The sequence below is a fragment of the Penicillium manginii genome, assembly GCF_028828005.1.
Source record: "Penicillium manginii strain IBT 31320 chromosome Unknown utg000004l:1.0-7231830.0:1.0-7236170.0, whole genome shotgun sequence".
NCBI classification, from domain to species: Eukaryota; Fungi; Ascomycota; class Eurotiomycetes; order Eurotiales; family Aspergillaceae; genus Penicillium; species Penicillium manginii.
The window spans coordinates 13,805-36,111 of NW_026643105.1; the positions used below are offsets into that span (position 1 = coordinate 13,805).

The 22,307-nt window shown below is 45.9% G+C and overlaps 8 protein-coding genes across 8 annotated transcripts; 6 read left to right on the forward strand and 2 right to left on the reverse strand.

Annotated features, from left to right (window-relative positions):
- Positions 1-1,096: 1,096 nt before the first annotated feature.
- On the reverse strand, positions 1,097-3,726 carry N7533_003734 (hAT family dimerization domain-containing protein; the record flags this gene model as incomplete). Its single annotated transcript, XM_057100384.1, has 4 exons — positions 1,097-1,617; positions 1,688-2,312; positions 2,427-2,869; positions 3,666-3,726. The coding sequence occupies 4 exons, from the start codon at positions 3,724-3,726 to the stop codon at positions 1,097-1,099; spliced, it is 1,650 nt and encodes a 549-aa protein (XP_056960014.1).
- A 1,994-nt stretch (positions 3,727-5,720) lies between these two features.
- N7533_003735 (uncharacterized protein) lies at positions 5,721-6,561 on the reverse strand (the record flags this gene model as incomplete). The annotated part of the gene is made up of 3 exons (XM_057100385.1): positions 5,721-6,094; positions 6,143-6,232; positions 6,291-6,561. 3 exons carry the CDS (start codon positions 6,559-6,561, stop codon positions 5,721-5,723), a joined length of 735 nt encoding a protein of 244 aa, XP_056960015.1.
- Positions 6,562-7,040: 479 nt separating this feature from the next.
- Positions 7,041-7,556, forward strand: N7533_003736 (cupin domain-containing protein; the record flags this gene model as incomplete). Its single annotated transcript, XM_057100386.1, has 1 exon — positions 7,041-7,556. One exon carries the CDS (start codon positions 7,041-7,043, stop codon positions 7,554-7,556), a length of 516 nt encoding a protein of 171 aa, XP_056960016.1.
- A 2,439-nt stretch (positions 7,557-9,995) lies between these two features.
- On the forward strand, positions 9,996-10,901 carry N7533_003737 (uncharacterized protein; the record flags this gene model as incomplete). The annotated part of the gene is made up of 1 exon (XM_057100387.1): positions 9,996-10,901. The coding sequence occupies one exon, from the start codon at positions 9,996-9,998 to the stop codon at positions 10,899-10,901; it is 906 nt and encodes a 301-aa protein (XP_056960017.1).
- Positions 10,902-11,012: 111 nt separating this feature from the next.
- N7533_003738 (uncharacterized protein) lies at positions 11,013-12,353 on the forward strand (the record flags this gene model as incomplete). Its single annotated transcript, XM_057100388.1, has 1 exon — positions 11,013-12,353. The coding sequence occupies one exon, from the start codon at positions 11,013-11,015 to the stop codon at positions 12,351-12,353; it is 1,341 nt and encodes a 446-aa protein (XP_056960018.1).
- A 39-nt stretch (positions 12,354-12,392) lies between these two features.
- On the forward strand, positions 12,393-13,034 carry N7533_003739 (uncharacterized protein; the record flags this gene model as incomplete). Its single annotated transcript, XM_057100389.1, has 1 exon — positions 12,393-13,034. The coding sequence occupies one exon, from the start codon at positions 12,393-12,395 to the stop codon at positions 13,032-13,034; it is 642 nt and encodes a 213-aa protein (XP_056960019.1).
- A 799-nt stretch (positions 13,035-13,833) lies between these two features.
- N7533_003740 (uncharacterized protein) lies at positions 13,834-14,794 on the forward strand (the record flags this gene model as incomplete). Its single annotated transcript, XM_057100390.1, has 4 exons — positions 13,834-13,969; positions 14,028-14,329; positions 14,391-14,556; positions 14,580-14,794. 4 exons carry the CDS (start codon positions 13,834-13,836, stop codon positions 14,792-14,794), a joined length of 819 nt encoding a protein of 272 aa, XP_056960020.1.
- A 5,730-nt stretch (positions 14,795-20,524) lies between these two features.
- Positions 20,525-22,171, forward strand: N7533_003741 (sugar porter family MFS transporter; the record flags this gene model as incomplete). The annotated part of the gene is made up of 1 exon (XM_057100391.1): positions 20,525-22,171. The coding sequence occupies one exon, from the start codon at positions 20,525-20,527 to the stop codon at positions 22,169-22,171; it is 1,647 nt and encodes a 548-aa protein (XP_056960021.1).
- Positions 22,172-22,307: the final 136 nt, after the last annotated feature.

Here is a 22,307-nt window from a genome sequence, read left to right on the forward strand (position 1 = left end):
GTTTCTCCACTGCTGTTCGATCAAGATTAGTTCTCTTAAAATATTTGTCAATGTCCCGTTGGGAATTCACAGATAATACCATATTGCTATCATCTAGTCTCATCCCTCGGCCGCAAGCTATTATCCGTCGTGGAATATTACTAGCTACCTCTTTTGTCTGTTCCTTAAAAGGATCTAGGCGGTTGAGTCAGGTTTTGTTGTGTATACTTGACCACAACTCGATTGTTCAATTTATTTCTCCTCGATCTGGTAGTCGATACGGTCTGATGATGTAAGAAATGTGAGCATTAACCAATAAGGTTCTCAGGATCGGGCGAAGGGCAGATTATTGATGGCGCACATTCGCAGACCGGGTGACCGGGGTGGGAGCATACGAGTGAGTCTGTTCCCGTTGATCGGTATCTCAAGGTGATCATCATCGTTGAAAGGAGTAACTATAATCCCCCAAGGCAAAAATGCCACTGAGATGGCGGTGCATTAGCTTCCACCAAGGGTGTTACGGAGCATCAAATCAGGGGGCTGTTGCTGACATATTGGGTATTATGATAAGCAGGTTCCTCGGTAGTCTTCAGGTAAGCGAGAAGCAGGATTTGCAAGTCACTATCGCAATATTTGGTGGCGAATAAGCCCCGAAAATGTCGACGAAAGAGGGTCGCAGTTTTACTAGTGCGCCCGAGGAATATTCAGCACCCCCATATGCCTCCTGTTTTCAACCATGTTTGCATCACTCTAAACGATCTTACTAAGCCCACATCGCATATAACTATTCTGTACTTTCCATAGTATTCAAAATAAAACACACTCAAGTACTCAATTGGCTATGCCTAGACTTCGGCACGACCCACGGGTACCCATGGGTACCCATACCCAACCCATCGATGGGTTAGGTTTTGGGTCCAAATCTCCGACCCATGATGGGTTATGGGTCGGAGCTCAAAACCCATAACCCATATTGCTGTAAACAGGGCAAACTACGAAAAATCTCGTGATTGCATAATTAATGCAAATTTAGCTGTAATTTTAGGTATTCTAGTCACATGTAAAAGAACCTACATGATGATGATAATTGATTCAAATTAATTCTATTATTCAAATTCTAGTACTGCTCAAAATTATTGTCCTCTCTGTGTTTACGCTTCCTTGTAGACATCCGTAGCTGAGTCCCATTCTCTGGTAATAGAGGCTGCTGAGGATCTTGACCCTCAACACCAAGATCTATTAATTCAGTAGTAGAAGCTACAACAATATCCTCCTCCTCCTCCTCCTCCTCCTCCTCATTATCACTAATCGAAACTATCTCAACATCCTGGAGATTCTCATCATTCTGTTCCTTTGACATCTCAATCTCATCCAACGTAAAATACTTCTCAAGCTGCTTCATCTCTGCCTCCTGGAGATCGAATCTTGATGCACACAGGAATAGCATGATTTCTTCAATAGTCTCAGACTTTAAACGGCCGCGTCGGTAATGGCAGACATCACGCGCGGTGTTAAAAAGCCGCTCAACACCAGCACCAGTTGCAGGGATTGAAAGAAAATCTCGAGCAAGCAATGCAGTTGCGGGAAACCGAGACTGGTTCTCACGCCAAAAATGAAGTGGTTCATCTTCGACTGGGTCTAGAAATAAATTAGTATAGAATATTAAAGATAAAGACTCTTTATGAAAGAGTTAAAGAACAAGACTGACCACTATCAAGATACTGAGCAGCCTTATCTCCAACAGGTTTTGCTATAGTCTTGCTCCCACTGAGCATCTTGTTGAGTTTTGATGTAGGTCTTGATGATGCCTGGGGTGTAGGTGAGGCTTGATCTCTGGCAAGACGTTGCTGATATGGAAGCAGTGCTGACTGGAATGATTTGCGATATGCAACACGCCACTGTTGCTCCCAGTCATCAGTTTGAAAGAACTGGAATTTGCTATCTGGTGCAACCATAGTACAAATCGCAAAGATATGTCCTTTCACACTATCTGTTTGCGAATAGTAGCCACCAAGCTTCTGTCGGCCAGCTTCAAGTGATTGGAGCATCTGCTTTTTCCATGGAATCCGCTTCTTCTTTAGCTGACCTATTGACTTCTCAAGATGCTCAAAGAGTGCATTGTAGAGCTTGAAAACCAGATGTGTAGTAACCTCCTTTGTCTTTGACAGCTTAGTAGTGTAGTCAAAGAAAGGCTCTGTAATACAGAGAAGATAATCAATCTGACGCCACTCCTCATTATTAAGCAACATCTCTTTACAATCATACTGCTCACAGAATGATATAAAGTAGCTGCGTAGTCGTTTGGCACGTCGAAGCATCAAAAAGGTTGAGTTCTATTGAGTTCGGACATCTTGAATAGGCACTAGCCTAGGTTCTTTAGGCTGAAGCTGGAGAAAGGTCTCTCGCCGTTGAGGACTGGTATGGATGTAAATTGCAAGATAGCGGACCTTGTTCAATGTGCCTGAAATCTCATGTTTCTGTTGTTTTGCATTTGCCTTTGCTGCAGACGATTGCTGATCGGTCCATTTTATCTCAGCGGCATCATTTTGGGGTACAGCTTTAAGACGATCAAGAAGCTGATTCAGACAGAGCTGGATGACATGGGTAAGATAAGGGATTCGGATAACAGTGGTCTCACTAGAGAGTGCTTGCTGAATTGTATCCACCAAAGTTTTGTTGTTTGTTGTATTGTCTGTTGTAATTCCAAAGACTTGATTTTGGATGTTGTGATGGGTCAAGGTCTTAAGGAGAACTGTGCTTAGATTTGCACCAGTATGTGAGCCATATAATGGCTTAAATCCAAGAAGAACCTCTTGATATACCCAGTTGGCATTAACAAAATAACCAGTGATTGCTATAAAAGCCTGGTTATAGGGAGAAGTCCAATAATCTAGTGTAATCGATATTTTTGACTTAGGAGGAAGGGTTTTGAGAGTAGAGCGTTGTTTATCTTGGATAATATCTCGTAATCGTCGCCGAATCGTTGTTGCAGAAGGTATTATCGGAGGAGAAGGTGCTAAGCGTGCAGATCGGATAAGGGTGTGGAAGGTTGGATGTTCAATAAGATGGAATAGTAGGCGATTTAAGGTGAGAAACTGCAATAGCTGTGTCTCCTATGTAGTTTGTGAGAATGACTGAGTAGCTGTTTGGCCCTAAAATAGTTAATATAAGATAAATAATAGTAAATAGAGAACATACTTCTGATATTAGGAACTGAGAGATATCCTCTTTTCTGTTGGCCTTGACCTTTTGGCAAGCTGCTGTTTTGAGATGCTTTAACAGAGTTGATGTACCATATAGACTTCTGCCATTTGGTAAAATTGATACAGGATGCTCTAAGATCCGGGCACAGTTTTTATATATAACCTTTAGTGCCCCATCTTTACAAGCGGCAACCTGATCAAAGTGACTCCAGATATCTGAATTGCGATTTGTATCCTATTTGAGATTGCTTTTCTGTCCAAAGTCTGTCTGGAGCCACCAATCAACCCAATCTGTGTGAGTCATGCTGTTGTAAAGTATAAATGCCTTTCTCCGATCGGGGCCAACACGAGTAAATAAGTCAGGGGGAGGAAGATTGCTCGGTCGGAGAAAATCAGGCTCACTACCTTCAATTGGACAAGAACCAAGAATACTGTTTGTCGGCGTAATAAGAGGATTTGAAGGAGTAAAATCAGTTAACTGACCTGTGTCCCCCTCATAAAGAGAGGGCAGAAAGTCAGACTCCTGGCTTTGGCCTTGGGACATATTGACACCAACTGAAAAATAGCTGTAGAGAAAGCGAGACATATTAGGAGAGAACATACCTTTAGCAAAGAGATTGACTGAACAGACAGATTCTTCTAAATCCAGCTGGAAAAGGGGATAAGTAAAAGCAATATAGGGAAATGATATTTTATTGGCTATGGGCACAGATCTGATCCACTGAAACCCATCACCAACCCATCAAGCCCATGTGATATATCGAAAGCCCATCGGAAACCCATCGGAAACCCATAATACCCATCAGAAACCCATTTAATACCCATTCCCAACCCATTTCCCACTTTTTGGGTCGAAAAAGATTTTGACCATGGGCAGTTTTTGGGCGAAAAACCATCCCACCTATAAGATAGACTCTTTGTCTCTAAAAGCTCTCTATTACCTGGGTATCTATAGTAAAAATGAATAAATAAATACTAGTAGACTTTATTCTCTATGAGTATTTATTAGTGCTCTAGATTTTGGTAGTTCTTGAAGTGAAAAGCATTTTTGATCCCTGTTATATTGGAGTATGTATTACCTTCCTAGAGATATATATCTCCATGTTCTTCCAAGGTTAAGCGTCAAAACAGCCAAAACATTACATACTACAAAAATAGAACCACTGCTACCTAAATTTAACAATTTGATCTGAAAAAAATAAATAATTTGATTCAAAGATTCTTCTGCTGATTTTAAAAAATGTATTTTGAGAAGAGACTGTAACTATACAGCCATGAAGTCATGAATATCAAAATTACAATGATCAGTCAGCTGAATTATCCATGCCAAGCCTCAAATTTATGCACAATATGGGTTTTTTGTACCCATATGGGTACCCATGAAAAACCCATGGGTACCCATCGGGATGGGTGCACCATTTTGAAAAAACCCATAACCCATCATGGGTTGGGTATGGGTCCAAAAGTTGGACCCATTTGGACCCATTGCCGAAGTCTAGCTATGCCCGTACTAGTCCGTACTGTAACGACAACGTTCCGACAAAAGATCCCGGTTGCTGATATAATGAGACTGGGATCACGTGCATACATTTACCTACCTCTCTCTTCTCTTGTATCTTAGACAACACATCCAACACAACACACAATCAACTCCCCTCAATAATATGAACATTGAAGCACCACTTAATAAAATAACAACCCGCGGTGGGCTGCCCGTGGGCGGGTAAGGAAATTGAAAACCCAACCCAAACCCGCGTTTGGCGAGGTCTACCTCAAGCTGCCATAGTCTAGGCCTCGCCAAAACCCGCCCGTGAAAACCCAGCCTGTTGGTTTATTAAGTGATGCTTCATTGGTCATATTATTGAGGGGAGTTAATTTTGTGTTGTGTTGAGTATTGTGTAAGATACAAGTAGACTGAGAAGTCAAGTATATGAGTATGCACGTGATCCCAGCCTCATTATTATCCATGCAACCGGGGTATCTTAACAGGCGGGTTCATCAAGGCCAAAACCCGCGTTGGGTTGCCCGTGGGCGGGTAATGAAATTGAAAACCCAACCCAAACCCGCGTTTGGCGAGGTCTAGATAAGACCCATTTGAGAAACGGATCTTTATCTTACTATGTCCATTTATGCGAGTTCGCATGTATATTTACCAGTGCAATGACACCATTAGCGCGTTCGCCTAGAGTAAGTTAAATCGTATAACTTTGCTGCTGCACGAAAAAAGGTATCATGGCTATCTTTGAGATCGGAACGGGCTAATAGGCTCCTGCCCTCTTGATTGGCTGATTTCTTTGAGGATCCTGTGCAAATTGGGGGCATGGTAAATGGTTGATTAAGGTCAGATGGTGGGAATACGCGATTTTGAATGGGGTGATCCGTTCCTTTAAGAATTACCTCAGCTCAAAAGAGTAGCTATTTATAAACATGAGTTGATAGTAGCAGCCCCTATCGGCCCGTAGAGCCTTTTTAACCACCAATGCCGACAAAGCCGAGGGTGTTGCCCAGACAGCCTATTCCACATGTAACAAAGTGATACTATAGCTTCACTTTCGTTTGGTACTTTAGAATCTCCAGATCATCATAGCTCAACACGCTCACACGGCTGCTGCGGATCTCCGGACTGGAGAGCAGCGCAGCGTAGCATTTAGCAAAATCGGTGGCCTTCATTGCGCCTGTCTTAGCCGCCGATTCGTCGACTTCAACACGCAGCGCTAGGTAGACCTCATTGAAACGGACATTGGTCTTGTAGTTATCGCGGCATGCCACATTGGCTAGAGAGAACAATGCACCTTGAGTGAGAGCGGGTGGGGCACGGGCCCCTAGATCTCCCTGCGAGCCTGTGCAGAGAGTCCAGGTACTGCGCGGGTCATTCTGATGGAGCAGGTACGGGATCGTTGCACGATATGTCCCTAACGATTGTCAGTCACTGTCTTCCCAACACCAGTCGGAGGACTTACAAAAGTTCGATTCGAAGTTGACTGTCATTATCTGGCGCAATTCCTCTGTACCGATGTCCTGTAACGGCGTGGCCGAATACCCTCCACCGGCTACGTGTCACGTTAGCCGGGCCTCAATCTTGGCATTAAATTTAGACAGTGGACAAACCTGCGGCATAGACATGTTGAAACGCGGGAAGTTTGCCAGCTTTGACTTGCTCAACGATGTTTTTCACCCCACTCTCCGAAGAGAGGTCGGCTAGGACGGTTGTGATTCCCTCCGTGGTTCCTACGTGGTAGAACAATTTGGTTGCTGAAGCCTCGTTGCGAACGACAGCCAGCACATGACGCCCTGTTTGCAGCACCGCCTTAACGGCCGACACACCAATGTTCCCGGTTGCCCCAACGACTAGGACGGTTTCCTTGCTAGGCAGTGACATCGAGAGAGGTTTTATGATGTTGTGGGATCTAACCAAGTGGAATTAATTTTCATCCCAAAAGATAGCCTTGTCTTATATACCATTCATAAGAGACAGAAACAAAGTCCTCATGTAAAATCAATAACCCGGTATCTAAAGTTTAGCCATTCGTTGAATTTCCACTCAATAGTATAGGAGATGTTATAACAAAGATGACCAATGCTCGGAAAATGACAACTACGAGTTGCGAGCGATTATCAATTCGGTGGGGAGATAGACGCGAGCTCCGAGTAGGCTGTTTAGCGGCTAAATTGCTGACAAATATAATTGACTCCGTTATCAACTCTTACGATCTGTAAATTACTCGCCGAACGAACGACTCTACTTAAAAGACGAGAAGACGGCATGTATGGTCACTCTTCCAATGCTTCGCGAATTCATTTCTGCTGTTCAGCCTTTTTCTTAGTAAACATCTTGTTTCACGTCAAAGTCGGCGCAATATGGCGCACTACATTACGACTCACGATGCCAATGGCACCGCAGTGTTCTCCCAAAAAGCTTTCGTCGCGCAAAACACAATGCCCATACCGATTGGTGATATCCAAATTATTTCTTCCAGCCATCATTTCCCTCTGAATCTCTCAAGTGAAACCGATATTGATCAGTATCAGCAAGACCGTACCAGTCCGTTTTTTCCAGGAGGTCGTCGTATATGCCCCGATGATGGCACTGCCACGTGCATAATATCAATGAAGGGTGGATCTGAGAGCGCAATGCACCGAACAATGACGGTCGATACTCTGGTGCTCATCGAAGGAGAGATGGAGATCACGCTGGACTCTGGAGAGACGCGAACTCTCAAAGCTGGCGACAGTCTTGTGCAGAGGGCAACGATGCATAAATGGAAGAATGTTACACCAAACGATGGGTTGGCAAGATGGGTCGTTTTCATCCAGGCTGCTGCTGAACCATTAAAGTTCGGGGATAAAATACTTGGACACGAATGGGCCCATTAAAGGCGTTTTAGAGGAGCGGACGCCTTGGAGGTTCAAGAAGAAGGCATACTGGCACATTGCGCAGTGTATTCAAAGCTCAGATAGCCATAAATGCGAAGCAGGGCCAGTTTAGGTCCACTGCCAACAAATACCTATAAAGACAACGCTCAGAGTACTAACAGGCCGCGTACAGTGCGCTGCATTTCTACAACTGGCTAGGAAGGCAGCCATAATCAACGATTGTCGGGATATATCCCTCTATCAGAACAAGCCAGCGTCTGATAGATCACATTTCTGTGTATGTAACCTTGCGCTAAGCTGCGGTTCCGGCTTATGGGATTCAGGGGTACTTCGAACCTGAGCCGGAACACACATTTTATCATACACGAATCAATCAACCTTTGCTTTAGAAGCATAAACTGTTCACTTAACTGTGTACACAGGACCTAGCTGGTGATACCAACACTGATCAGTGGTTGATTACAACCACAGAACAGCTCGGTTTACACGACCTGGAAGAGGCATTAACTACAAGGGAACGGGGAAACACCTTGCAGTACCCTCATTGTGAAAAATGTGCTAAAGGATATCAAAGTATCTCATTGGGAAACACTTACAGTACCTTTGAGACACGGAGGATTTCCAAAAGATCTACAGTTGAAACTGCAACGAAGATCTGCGTCTACCACGTGAACAACGCGTTAACGGGAAACACCTTGCAGTACCGTCACGACACGCAACCCATCACATTCATTTCGTTTATCTATTTCATTCACAAATACCGATTAAACAACCATACCAATTCTAGACAACCTCGGATACGCTATTGAGGAGGAGACATGGCAGAAATCCATCGATACACTCGACGAAAAGAACCAGACAGAGAAGATATTGAACGGATACATAACATGTACAATGCAGGCATGGAACACAATGCGCATCACCGACTGTGCCCTATGGAAAGACTTTCGTGAAGAATTCAACGGGTGGACCCTAGACACATTCAAGGTGGCGAACAAAACCGCACTGAAAGTGCTTCGACTTTACCTGACTACCCACAGAGTATAGATCAGAGTACGCATAGGAACATCCTACGTGAAGGGACTATACGACTGCCTCCAAGAGGTCACCCAGCACGAATGGACCAAAGAAGAGATCGAGGACCATCTGAAGGAGCACCCAGACAACTTCAACTCCAGATAGAACCCTGCACGCGACCGATCACCGACCGTCCGACCACACTCCCCAGCAGCACGAGCCACCTCGGTGAACCCACCAAATCCCCAAACCCCACAGGCCGATGTAGTAAAACCACACGGTAAACGAATCGACCAGAGATAGGAAGAATCCAGGTCCACAACTCTCGATATACTCGATACAGCCCATACAAATGATCATGTACAGCAACAAACCGACAACAGCAGATTCCAATAAAATCCCCAGGACATACCGTTACCGAGAATGGTTGAAGCAATAACGAGACAGTACAGTAATACGGACGACAAGTATGGCGGAGGACTGTACAACGACCTTGACACAAAATTGGTCAGGTTCTACGATGTCTATAAGAAGGTCGGCCTACAGAAGCATCAGTTCCACATTGCATTCTCACTTATGCTAAAAGGAAAGACGGAGAAATTTTACTTCACAAGGATCAAGGGAAAGGCAAGAGATTTTCCAACAATGGTAGGGATAATGAGGGCGCACTTTAACACAGAAGAAAACCGTCAAAGATCTATCTCTGAATAGAGAGAGACCACCTTTCCGAGAATCATTGCACAGAATCCAGAGAAATCACGCTCGGAGTGCCTCAAGATACTCTTCGAAACACTCGAGAAAATCCAGCCAGAATTGCCCCCAGAACACCGGTCGGAGACAACCCTACGGGAACAAACTATAAATACCTGCAGAGGTGTCGAGGAATGCAAATTCTCCATATACAGGCCAGCAAGCACCTTAGAAGGAGTACAAGCAGAACTACAATCAGCAGTTACCAATACAACTCTTTCACCACAGTCAGGGCAATTTCAAGCTCATAAGGAGTACAACATACACAATCAGCATTGGACTAACCACACATACGAAGAGAGAGGTCGTAGATATAGCCACAGAGGTTATAGCCAGCGCAGAGGAAGCTATAGATACAGTAATAACCGTAAACTCCCACCTTTTCGTGGATCAGGACCACAAAGAAGCTACCGTAGGAGTCGACAGGGCTATCAAGAATCCCGCCAAGGAAGATACTATATCTGTGGACGACAAGGATACTAGTCAAAATATCATACTGGAGAAGAACGAAAACGATCCCTCAACAACTTCCGCAAGCAACACTACTTCACGACAGATCAAACAGCCACCCCACAGGACTTCCAAACATTCATCAGCAACTTTGAAGGTACAGAGAAGATAGAAGGGCCGGATGACAGCAACTGGCATAACCCAACCCAAATACTCGCAGACATGACCATTAAGGATATTGAGTACAAGGGGTTTTTGACAGAACTCAGGGAAGTCGATGGAGCTAGAATAATATCTATCCTGAACGACCAATCAACATACCACTTCTTCACTAAGGACGACATTTTTCAGCAGCGACAAGCAGACGGACAGGCCATAGATGTGTTTACACTTAACAACCGGTATTCATCCGACACTTTCCAGGGCATCATACCAGATACTAGAGCCTCTGGGGTTTCGTCTGCTGGTGAACCTCAGTTCATAGCATTACGTAGGCTAGACCCCAAAGTCAGACTCAACACCTCCCGGGCTGGGGAACAGAAGATCAAATTCGGAGATAGGGATCCAAAACCCTCGTTAGGGACTATCAACGTCGATACCCCAATTAGCACTATTACGTTTCACGTCCTTCCTACGAACACACCATTTCTCTTCTACCTCAAGGACATAGATACTATAGGAGTGGAGCTCCGAAACAAGAAAAACGTGCTCAAACGAGGAGACAAGAGAGTACCTATCGTGCGTAAATGGGGACACCCATGGATGTTGCTACACAATCTAGAGGAGATAGCAGCATGGAGTCACCTCACCGAAACGGAGCTACGACAACTCCACCGACATTTTGGACACCCATCAGTCCGGAAACTGACGCGGATCCTTCAACGTACCGGGCACAAGGTTAATTCACAGTACATCGACTACCTCACGAAATTCTGCCACCATTACCAAATGAAAGGTAAGTCCCCCGGACAATTCAAGTTTACCCTGAAAGACGACTATAAGTTTAACTACTCAGTTATCATCGACATTCTATACCTCAAAGGAAAACCCATTTTACAAGTTATTGATACAGCCACATCATTTGGTACTACTAGATTCCTGAGAGACATGTCAGTACGTAATGCTTAGGACACGCTTTGCACATACTAGATCGATACCTACCAGGGACCACCGGACTACCTTATACACAATGCTGGGAAGAACTTCACATCAACAGAGTTCAAGCAGCTTGTATCGTCAATGTCGATCAAGGTTAAGGAGGTCCCTGCGGAAGCTCATAATAGCGTAGGGAAAGTGGAAAGATACCACGCACCATTACACCGTGCCTACGAGATTCTCAGGGAAGAGCTCAAGAACAAGAACATTGACAGGGAAATGATCCTGCAGATAGCTGTAAAAGCTATCAACAACTCAGCCGGACCAGATAGAATCATCCCAACCCTACTTGTCTTCGGGGCATACCCGAGAATAACTAAAATAGATCCACCATCACCTTCGGTAGTCAAGAGAGCTAAGACGATCCGCACTACAACTAAAGAGGTCCGTCGCCTATATACAGAACGCCAGGTGAATAACACTCTTGCCATACGCAACGGCCCTAATACCACCACCACATTAAGCCTCCCATTACAATCAGATATTCGAGTCTGGCACGAGAAAGGTAGATGGAAGGGCCCATACAAGCTTTTAGCAGTAGATGGAGAGACTTACACTGTGGATATGCCACATGGTCCTACGAAATTCCGATCAACTATTGTCAAGCCCTACTACAGGGAAGAACACCTAGAAGAAGAGGGAGAACAACAACACATTAGTGCAGAGAGCCAAGTAGATGAACCTATTGATACGAAACACACAGACGAGCCTAATAAAATGGTCAAGACCCAACGACAAGGACGAGAACGACCACCAGGATCGAAGAACAAACCGAAGCCACAGATAACCGTGCGGCGGAGCACTCGACGAAATACTGCTGATTACCAAGATCTTAAGGACCAGTTCATCAATGCCATCCAGGAAGAACAAGATATTTCAATGGCACTCATGACAAACAAAGAACGAGCCGACATAGAACTCTCTATCAAGTTGAGGAATGAAGGTGTTATCACAACCCCTAGATTGCCATTCAATCAATCTCGGAACGAGGAGATTGAAGGACTGATAGCCAGAGGCGTGTTCGACTTCGTACAATATGACATAATAAGGCACGCTGGCGTACGCATCTTCAATTCGCGATTAGTCAATAAGATCAAAGGAAGGGCTACGGGTACACCTTTCGAGAAGTCACGACTCGTTATCCAGGCCTACAATGACGAAGGAAAGGAGATGATTCTCACTCAATCCCCGACCATTCAGCGAGCTAGCCAACGTATCATCGTTGCACTAACCCCGTCACTAAGCAAAAGGAACATCTGCCTATCGATCCGGGACATCACACAGGCATATGTCCAATCAATAACCTCATTGAACCGACTGATTCTGGCGCATCTCCCCAAGGAGATCAAGAGCAAGTTCCCAGAAGGCACAATTATAGTAGTACGGAAACCGTTATACGGGATCCCTGAAGCCGGAACCCATTAGTGGGCAACGTACCACAAGCATCACCGGGAAAGGCTTAAAATGGTCACATCTACCTATAACCCATGTCTTTTAATCTCAACAGCAAAGACAGTCTTTGGCGTTATCGGAATACAGACCGATGACACCCTGATCTTAGGGTCCGATGAGTTTGCCACGCTCGAAGAGAAAGAATTAGCAGAGGCAAAGTTCAGCGCCAAACCCAAGGATACACTATCTCCAGGGAGCCCACTAATATTCAATGGCTGTGTCCTCACACAGAAGGAAGGAGATGTTACAGTTGAGTTACGCCAGAAGGACCAGGGTAAGAGACTCAAGCCTATCAACCACAAATCCAAGGACTTCAAACACACATACATAGAACAACATACTCGCGGAGCTTACATTACAACAATCTGCCAGCCGGAGGCTACATTCGACCTATCCATTGCCGCCCAACACCAGGATCCTGCAGAAGCCGACGTTAACACGTTGAACAAACGTGTTATGTGGCAAATAACAAATCTGGACAGAGGCATCAAATACATCACAATAGATCTATTAACTGTAAAACTCTTCGTATTCGTCGATAGATCATTCACAAACAACAAAGATTTCAGCTCCCAGATTGGATATAAGATTATCCTCGCAAACGAATCCGCTCAGAATAAGGAATTTGAGATCACCAGAAACCTAATCCATTAGAGCTCAACCAAGAGTAAACAAGTTACTAGGAGCGTCCTGGCATCGGAGATCTACAGGATAGTAGGAGATATCGATATGGCAATTGCAATCAGCACAACAATCAAGATGATCATAGACCAACTTAGCTTTGGAAAGATCCCTACCATCATATACACGGATTCATACTCTCTATATAAATGCCTCGTTAAACTCGGGACCACCAAGGAGAAGCATCTCATGATCGAAATCATGGCACTTCACCAGTCATACAAGCGAAGAGAGATAATAGAAATAAGGTGGATCAACGGGAGCAACAACCCAGCAGATACAATGACCAAAGCAGAACCCAACAAGGCCTTGGAGAAGTTTATCACCACAAACACCTTACGAGTACGAGTTAAGGGATAGGTGGAGAGAAAATAAAATGGTATGGCGAGATCTACGTGCGCAAGGAGGCACAGTGATCGGAGTTTTTCTTTTTCGTTCGTTCATTTCCTACTTGAGGGCACTGGTCCCTTTGCACAAAAGAAAAGTTGCCAGTGTCGGGATATATCCCTCTATCAGAACAAGCCGGCGTCTGATAGATCACATTTCTGTGTATGTAACCTTGCGCTAAGCTGCGGTTCCGGCTTATGGGATTCAGGGGTACTTCGAACCTGAGCCGGAACACACATTTTATCATACACGAATCAATCAACCTTTGCTTTAGAAGCATAAACTGTTCACTTAACTGTGTACACAGGACCTAGCTGGTGATACCAACAATATATTTACTATACCCTCTAAGGGTGGTAACCATTCGTGTCTTGTTCAGATCCCGATGTGGGAGAGCTTCCGCGACCTCCTTTATCGTAACCCTAACCATCGGTTTACTGAAGATCTCCTCAAAGCTGGTCTTATACAAATATTTCTTGCACTTGACTACCTACACACTGAATGCAAGCTTGTCCAAACAGGTAATACATATCCATAAGGCTTTGTCAAAATGCGTTACCCTAACCTACATTCCTATAGACATTAAAAGCGATAATATTCTCCAGGAAATAGAAGACAAGTCCATCCTTGAAAGTTTTACCCAAGCTGAGCTGAAAAGCCCTTCACCCCGCAAAACCGTCAATGATTTGCCGATCTACGCGTCGCGACGGTTTGACCTGCCGAAGGTATTTGGCCGAGCAGTTTTAAGTGATTTTGGCTCTGCTGTACAAGGAGTCGAGAGGAGGAACCACGATGCACAGCCAAATATTTACAGATCACCGGAAGTAATGCTGAAGACTGACTGGAGCTACCCGGTTGATATATGGAATGTCGGTGCCATGGTATGCTCTTCCTATTCACTCCTCTCTCTCATCATCAGGACTAACCGCTTAGGAATAATAGGTGTGGGATTTGTTTGAGGGGAGACATCTTTTCTACGGAAATGACCCTGATGGCAAAGGGTATTCGACTCGGGCGCACCTTGCAGAAGTTATGGGTTTTCTAGGGCCACCTCCTTTAGATATGCTCCAACGTGGGAAACGAAGCCATGAATTCTTTACAAGCGATGGTAAGTATTATTTTCCTGCTCAGTGTACTTAGCAAAGGCTTACGAAGACATTCTTACAGGGAAATGGAAACAGGACATAGAAATTCCGACGGGGGTCAGTCTGGAGCTGTCGGAAGAGTTCCTCGACGGAAAAAATAAGGAGATGTTTATAGCTTTTATGAGAGGGATGCTTCAGTGGCGACCTGAAGATAGGAAGACAGCGAAGGAGCTACTTCAGGACCCATGGCTGAATGATTAGTCAGAGAAGCTTGGTTTTCTGCTTTATCGTTTATCGTAGAACGTGCTCCATTAAATAAGATCTGTCATTCTGAAAGTACGAAAGTAGCAATCCCCAACAGGAATACAATTCTAGAACTTCAATTGATTCCCCAAAGATGCTGTTGTAAGCTCTATGGCACAGAAAAAAAGTCAAACAATAAGCATGATCTTCAGCCATATGCGATAGGATGGTTCGGGTTGTTCGGATTGACCTCAACCCGATCTAGAGAGAGTAACCTTCGCGGATTGTCCCACATGTCATTCGAGCGATGATAGGAACAAATAACAAATAAAAGCTTCCCAGGGCCTTCATCGTCCCTAGAACCCATTGTGCCGCTCCAAGGAGCTCCGTCGGCGTTTGTGAGGTTATCACGTATCTGTTGATGAGGAGCGTGTCTTTTCAATGAAGTATCATATTAACAAAAGGTATAGTCGACTCAAGATACAAGACGTAGCGCGAAGAAGCAAAGAAAAGATAGCTTCTTCGCGTTCAGGGGAGCCCAGATGTGCCATGTAGGTCCGCGTCCTCGGCTTAGCGTGTATGCCTCATGTACATCCCTGGCAGATTGGCTCATTATTCCTAGGCAGATATCATGCTATTAGTAGTATCCAGTTATCGCATCAGTATTTATCACCCGCAGGCTCCTGGGAGCCAAGACCATATATTGACCAATCATTTCATTAAAGACGGGGCATTTGGGCTATCTATGGCGCTGATTGACTGGTTTTTCCGCACCATTCCGAATCCACTCCGTTTTCAGAAGATTGATGTGGGTGATAAGTTAATGCCTTTGCAAAGACGGGGCTGATCGCAGAGGTTTGATCTACGAAAATGTAATTGACCTAATATCTGACCAACTATATAAGGGACTCTGTTGTAATGGGGCTGTGTGAATCAATCCGCGCCGTACTGTAGCTTGTATCTACCTGATATTGTGTAGGTGTGCATCCTTTTCTCGAATATACGAGTTAGGTACTGAGAAACATGCCTTTTGAATGGTAGAGATCTAGGGTTGCAATATGGCATGGTGTTTGCCTGTCTTTGATGAGGTGTTCATTGGGTAGGGTGTCGTTCTCATCATTGGTGGGTGAAATGAAATGGTGTGATATGTCGCCGCCTCACCTGTTACAATAATTTACGAGCCCATGGTGGTGAATGTTGAAACGGTTCATCGATGCTTTCTGCGGCATGCTCACAATCGTTTAAAAGATGCCAACAGTGATAAAAGGAATTGCATATATCGAGTCGCCAGGAAAAATGCGATGTCTTCGAATGTTGTGTTCAAATGGTGTGTCAGATAAATAACCATGTGTTTAACTGGCTGCAATTTAAGAGTAGTTTGTGTTTAAGCCCTCACAATTGATGATGATGATCTCATTCACGCAGACTGAATACCTGGCCGAAATGCTATAAATACCAGACTCGTCACCAGCAGAACCGCCGTTCGCAAGCATTCCTTTGTGATTTGGATCAAAGAATGTCGATCATGATTCGTCTCCGCGGCTACTCTTTGGTATGGATTGACCTCCAAATCATACAATGAAATAAACTGACCTTTTTTATCGCAATGGCCTGGCCTTTCTCAATAACGAAGTCTTCAGACAGCAAGTGAGTGTCATTTCCCAGTCATTTAGAGCGTTGCTAAATCGGAAGACGCTCGATATCAGCCCCGTTTCCGCTACTTCTCAAATAACCCATGGAGCGAACCTTTCTGGATCCCGAATACCCCAAGCCGCGAGCAAAGTGAGTTACAAGTTGCCTTCCTGAGTTACCTACTGATGATTGATGATAAATAGATGCCATCCTTTATACAGTCTCCTGCAGCGGACAACGATATCTGAGAACGTGAGTTTCGAACTTTGCAGCAAGTTTTAAGGCAGATGTCATGTGCTGACAGCCCTCTATATAGGTCAGCAAATTTTCTATCGCGAGTCGCTCAATGTCTTGTAAGTCATGCTAGTGCTTTGCTCCTACTCCATCCCCAACCCCCCGTACTACATTCCAATATCCATACGATTGCTATCCGTTCGTGGCTCTCTGTTCCTCAGCAAATATCGCTGATGAGTTTTTCTCGTTATAGGGCGCGCGTCAAAATGCCCTCGGCCTGACAGAGATATGCCCCCCCCCCCCCGGCGTCTTCGAAACCAAACCAGCTTTAACAACCTGATGGGCCAAGCCATGGAATATTACAACACTCGCGCCTTTGTTACTTCTGAACACGTGGTTGAAATGGCCAATTCAACCGGCGTATCTAACCAGTCTAATTCAGAAAGGCGTTATGCCCTCTGCTTAGCCATACGGTAGCATTCCACAAAGTGGTTCATCCCTTCAGCATTACCCTTTCCGATCAAAGGCTAACTGTCAATTTGTTAAGAATTTGCCATATTCTGAAGGCTACAAATCTCTTGCCGACCTCCGATCTAAAGCCTCATCGGCAGCCATGACCTAGTTCCACACTAGGCTAAGTAAGCCATCGCAGCATCCGACGTCACGAAAGAGAAATCTAGCATCGACGGCCATCGAAAAAGACCGTTGTTTCTTTTCTCCTAGTGTAAAACCAACCAGCAATGAATCGAGCTTTTGACCAGCTCTGCCAAGCCCTAATTGCAGCTCAGCAAGCGCCACGCCAGGTCGCAGCACTGGATCTATCCCAGATCTCTACCCATGGGAGCAGTCACTTTCAGGTCAGCTACTACTCACCTCAGACCAAATACCATGAGCCCCTCCTTCGGTGGAACTTTGTCCTGAAATTTTTGAAGATTTATTACTCACACGAAAAGCAGAGACAAAGCAGCTATGCATTGGGAGACATTGCCAATATTCATTTTCAGGGATACGAAATGATCCTGGGCCCTCCACATATAATCGAACTGGGCCCGCTACATCTCTGGCTGGCTTTCGCCGATAGCAAACTACATTGACGGCAAGCACCACTCTCAGGTCATGTGGAGAAGCAGTGAAACGCAGTACTGCTTCGGCGGTCCCTACAAGTCCGATCGGGATAGTGTATTGCGGTTGATATTGAGATTCTCATATAGACTACGAGCACGGCCAGTTGCGAACACTCATCTTGCGTTTGTTGCTGAAAATTGGTACGAGATCGAGTATAATCCGACGGCAATCTTTTTGCCTGTGGCCAATGCAGATCAACATCAAAGTGCTCACCTGTGTGTGTACCCAATTGATCACGTGGACAGATTGGGCCATTGCGTGTGTCACGTTGCCTTGCAGGAGATCAGTTTATCACGCTTATTCGAGAAATATTCGGACGCGGCGGAATGACTTTTACCTTGAATTTTTTTTCCTCATCCTGTCATGGCCTGGGCTGTACAAAGTAAGGCCAAAATATTCTGTCAGGATGAGGAATTGAGGTACTGGCTAGTACTGAACATGTCCAATAGAATCAGATGATTGATTGAAGGTGTATGAGAGCGGTTGAACGCCCTCGAGAGTCTGTATCATGCCAATGCGGTGTGTTACGACACCATAACTCCGAGTCTATCCCGAATACCATACGAATACTAGGGGAATTGAGCGGATGATGAACATCCTATCCCAAAAGGTATTAGTGGTATTTAACCACTCCTTCAAATCGACACAAAGGCCTAAAGTTAGAAACCTGGAGCTCCTAGAAGGTAGGGATGGTGTAATTTCGAAATTGGCCAACCCATTTCGAAATGATTTCAAGATCTCAATTTCAATTTCAGTTTTGATCTGCAAAATTTACACCTAATGAAGTTAATTTTACCTAATTAGGCTAGCTTCAATTTCAATTTCAAAAATCTCATTTCAATTTCAGCCAAAATTTGTGAAATTTCGTACACTTGAAATTTCGGCAAGCATCCCTACTAGAAGCCTTCTAGTAGAAGGTTCCCACGCAAACGTAACAAACACCGCAAACAAAGCAACATCTGAACTGGCAAAGTGTCAACTTCTCCCTGTTGCATCTTGCTGTTGCTTCACTTCAGCGCTTGATGCTTCCCGGGAGTCCATGTGGGATCAAAGTGATAGGCAAGTCTCAATAGTAAGGTTTCGGGATCTCCACCATTGCTTATCATCATGCTGACGCTTCAAATATTATTGGATACCAGGGATTACTAGCTAACGCCTTACAGCACTCCTCAGGTCACACCACTACAAAGATATCCAAGATGACCAATAGCATTTTGATGACGATGCCTATCAAACCCAGATGGCCGAGCGCTGGGACGGAAATTCGGATTATGCGCCTACACCTGTCAATTTCGCTCGCACGCCCGCCACCGTGTACTCTCCTAGCCCTGCGCCTAAATGTGCCATGGACCAACTGCAGCCCCGATTATCTTGATTTTACTCCACAGTACCTGGTCATGTTAGCAGGTTGCAAGATGCAGGTCTAAGAGCGTCCGCTTACTTGCGCCAGCGTTGCTCGATCCGAACCCGATGGACCATGGTTTGGTCGGAACGCCCGTAGTCCAGAGGTACAGTACACTCCTGTAGTGTACTGCTACGCATAGTTGCAGATCCCCCCCAATTGCTCAGCCACAAACTCGAACCGCCCCCATCTTGTGGAGACAGTGATCTCCACCGAGGCTGATTACAGAGCTGTTGATTGGATAGAAATGCTTAACCAAGTGCAAATTGCTGCCCTTTGCGTAGTTTTCACGCTACAACTCGATTACCCGATCTGGTTACTCTATTTAGTCATTATACAGCTCGCCTACCTCAACCTATCCGGCTGTCGGCATCGAGGCCAGCGTCAACAAGGCCGAGGCTAAGACGGGGGAGAAGGGGAATGAAGGGGGAAACCGAGGCGAGTTTCATAAATGGCACTCCGTACTCAACAGTAGGATTCGACCCTGGCTCCAAGGGTCGCTTGATTCACGAAGGACTTACCCTGGAGGGTCAGGTACGCTCAGTGACTCACCTAGGGCAAAAGAAAGGCTTTTCAGCCCCTTTGGTCCACTCGTTTCTCCCTGTTTTTCCCCGTGGAGGATGTGGAGGGTCGGGCGAGATTCCTTTTTCGGGAGCCGAAGTGATCCACCGTCAAGGATTAGACAATGATCCTAAGCAGTACGCGGTCATCTATGTAGTATTCTATTTGATTAATTTGATCCATATGACTAATCCTTAGTTGATTCGATCTATTCCATTAGGATGACTCCTTCGCGCCCATGTAGAAAGAACAGGCCTAACTTGCCATCGGTTACTCCGAATCTCCCCCGGACTTCCAGCCCTACCCCTACCATCCGCCACGAACGGGTGGTTCTCCTGGGCAAGAGATTCTTCTCCTGGGCAGGAGCTTCTTCGCCCTTGGCAACGGGCCAATCCTCGGCGGCTGAAGCCGAAAAAGTCCTAGCCGGGGAAAGTTTAACCGCGGCGGCGACTTGGGCACTGTAGGCAGGCAAGTATGGCGACCTGCCGTGGGGGCCGAGGGCTTGTGAGTGGACCAGCAGCGTAAGGAGGGACAAGTCTCGCGGGCTGCCGAGAGGGCCGAAGATGGTCAAACGCCTCATTCATGCGAAGTGGAGTCATGGTAGCGCTTGGCGGGATCAACCGATGGAGACCAGTGGGGCCGGGCCTGATGCCCGCAGACGCAGGAAGCAGACCTATACATCTGAAAAGGGTACAAAGGCGTTGCAAACCCCCAGATTCTGTGTCTATTCTTTCTATGTTGTTTCACTATCTCCTTACCCTCCCTCATTTATTAGAGGCACTCATCATATCAACATGTGGACAACTACCTCCGGCTTTACGGGCAGAAAGCTTCGTCTTGCCATCACTATCACCGCCGTTACTGGTTTCTCCCTTTTCGGTTACGATCAGGGTCTCATGTCCGGTCTGATCAACGGTAATGAGTTCACGAAAGAGTTCACTACTCTCGAGATCCCTAAGGGTGCGAGCGAATCATACCAGAACCAGATCAACGTCTACCGTGGTGCCGTTACTGCTTGTTATGAGATTGGATGTTTATTCGGTGCTATTTTTACTCTCTTCTTCGGTGGGAAGACCGGCCGTACTCCCTTGGTATTTGCTGGTGGTATCTTCATGACCGTCGGTGCTTTGATTTCAACCGTTTCTTACAATCACGCCTGGGGTCTCGGCCAGTTCGTTGTCGGTCGTGTTGTTTCGGGTGTGGGTAATGGCATGGTCACGGCCAACGTCCCTGTCTGGCAATCCGAGTGCTCCAAAGCCCACAACCGTGGTTTCCTCGTCTGCTTCGAGGGTGCTATTATCGCCGTCGGTACTTTCATCGCCTACTGGGTTGATTTCGGTATGTCCTTCGTGAACAGCTCCGCCCAGTGGCGGTTCCCTGTCGCCTTGCAGATCGTTTTCGCCATCGTTGTGAGCATAGGCGCTCTGATGGTGCCTGATTCCCCTCGCTGGTTCCTCATGAGAGGGCGCGAGCAAGATGCCATCGATGTTCTGGCCAAGCTCAACGGTGCTACCACCGACGATGACCAGGTTTTGGCCGAGTTCAACCTCATGAAGGCGGACCTGAAGTCCTCTGCCCACTCCAAGGGCAGCTGGAAGACGCTTTTCACCTTTGGCAAGACTCAAGAATTCCAGCGCATGATTCTCGGTTGCTCCGGTCAGTTCTTCCAGCAGTTAACTGGCTGTAACGCTGCCATCTACTACTCTACGGTGCTTTTCGAGGATAACCTCGGGCTCGATCACCAGCTATCCATGATTATGGGAGGAATCTTCGCTACCGTCTACGCCCTCGCCACGATCCCCTCGTTCTTTATGATTGAGAAGGTTGGCCGCCGTAAGCTGTACCTGATTGGTTTTATGGGCCAGGGTCTCAGTTTTATCATTACCATGGCCTGCTTGATCAAACCTACGGATATGAACGCTAATGGTGCTGCCGTCGGTATCTACGTCTATATTGTATTCTTTGCCTTTACCATCCTACCTCTCCCCTGGATCTACCCGCCGGAGATCAACCCCCTCCGTACCCGTACCATGGCTAACGCCGCCGCGACCTGCGTTAACTGGGTCACTAATTTCGCCGTCGTCATGTTTACGCCTGTTTTCTCTAGTAGGAGTGCGTGGGGTCTCTATCTCTTCTTTGCCCTATTTAACTTCATCGCTTTTGTCTTCGGATGGTTCTTCTACGTTGAGACTGCCGGTCGTGATCTTGAGGAGATCGACATCATCTTTGCAAAGGCGCACGTCGAGAAGAAGTGGCCTTTTGTCGTCGCCAACGAGCTGCCCAAGCTCAACGTTGAGCAGATCGCTCAGATGACCGCCGAGCTCGGCTTGGACAATCCTTTGGCAACCAGCTCCGGCCCTCATGAGAAGGCCGAGATGGCGTCTAGCAGTGATGAAGGCCAGAGCAGATATGCGGCCCAGGAGAAGCAAGCTGCTACTTAATTGGTTTTTTGATGTTGTATAAAGGAGATGATGGGGCACCAGAGTTGCTCATCGTTACTGAGGTACCTACTGTTAGTTGAAGGGTACATTTCGAGAAAGCATGCCATCCATTTTCTAATTTATTTTGACTGCGGTC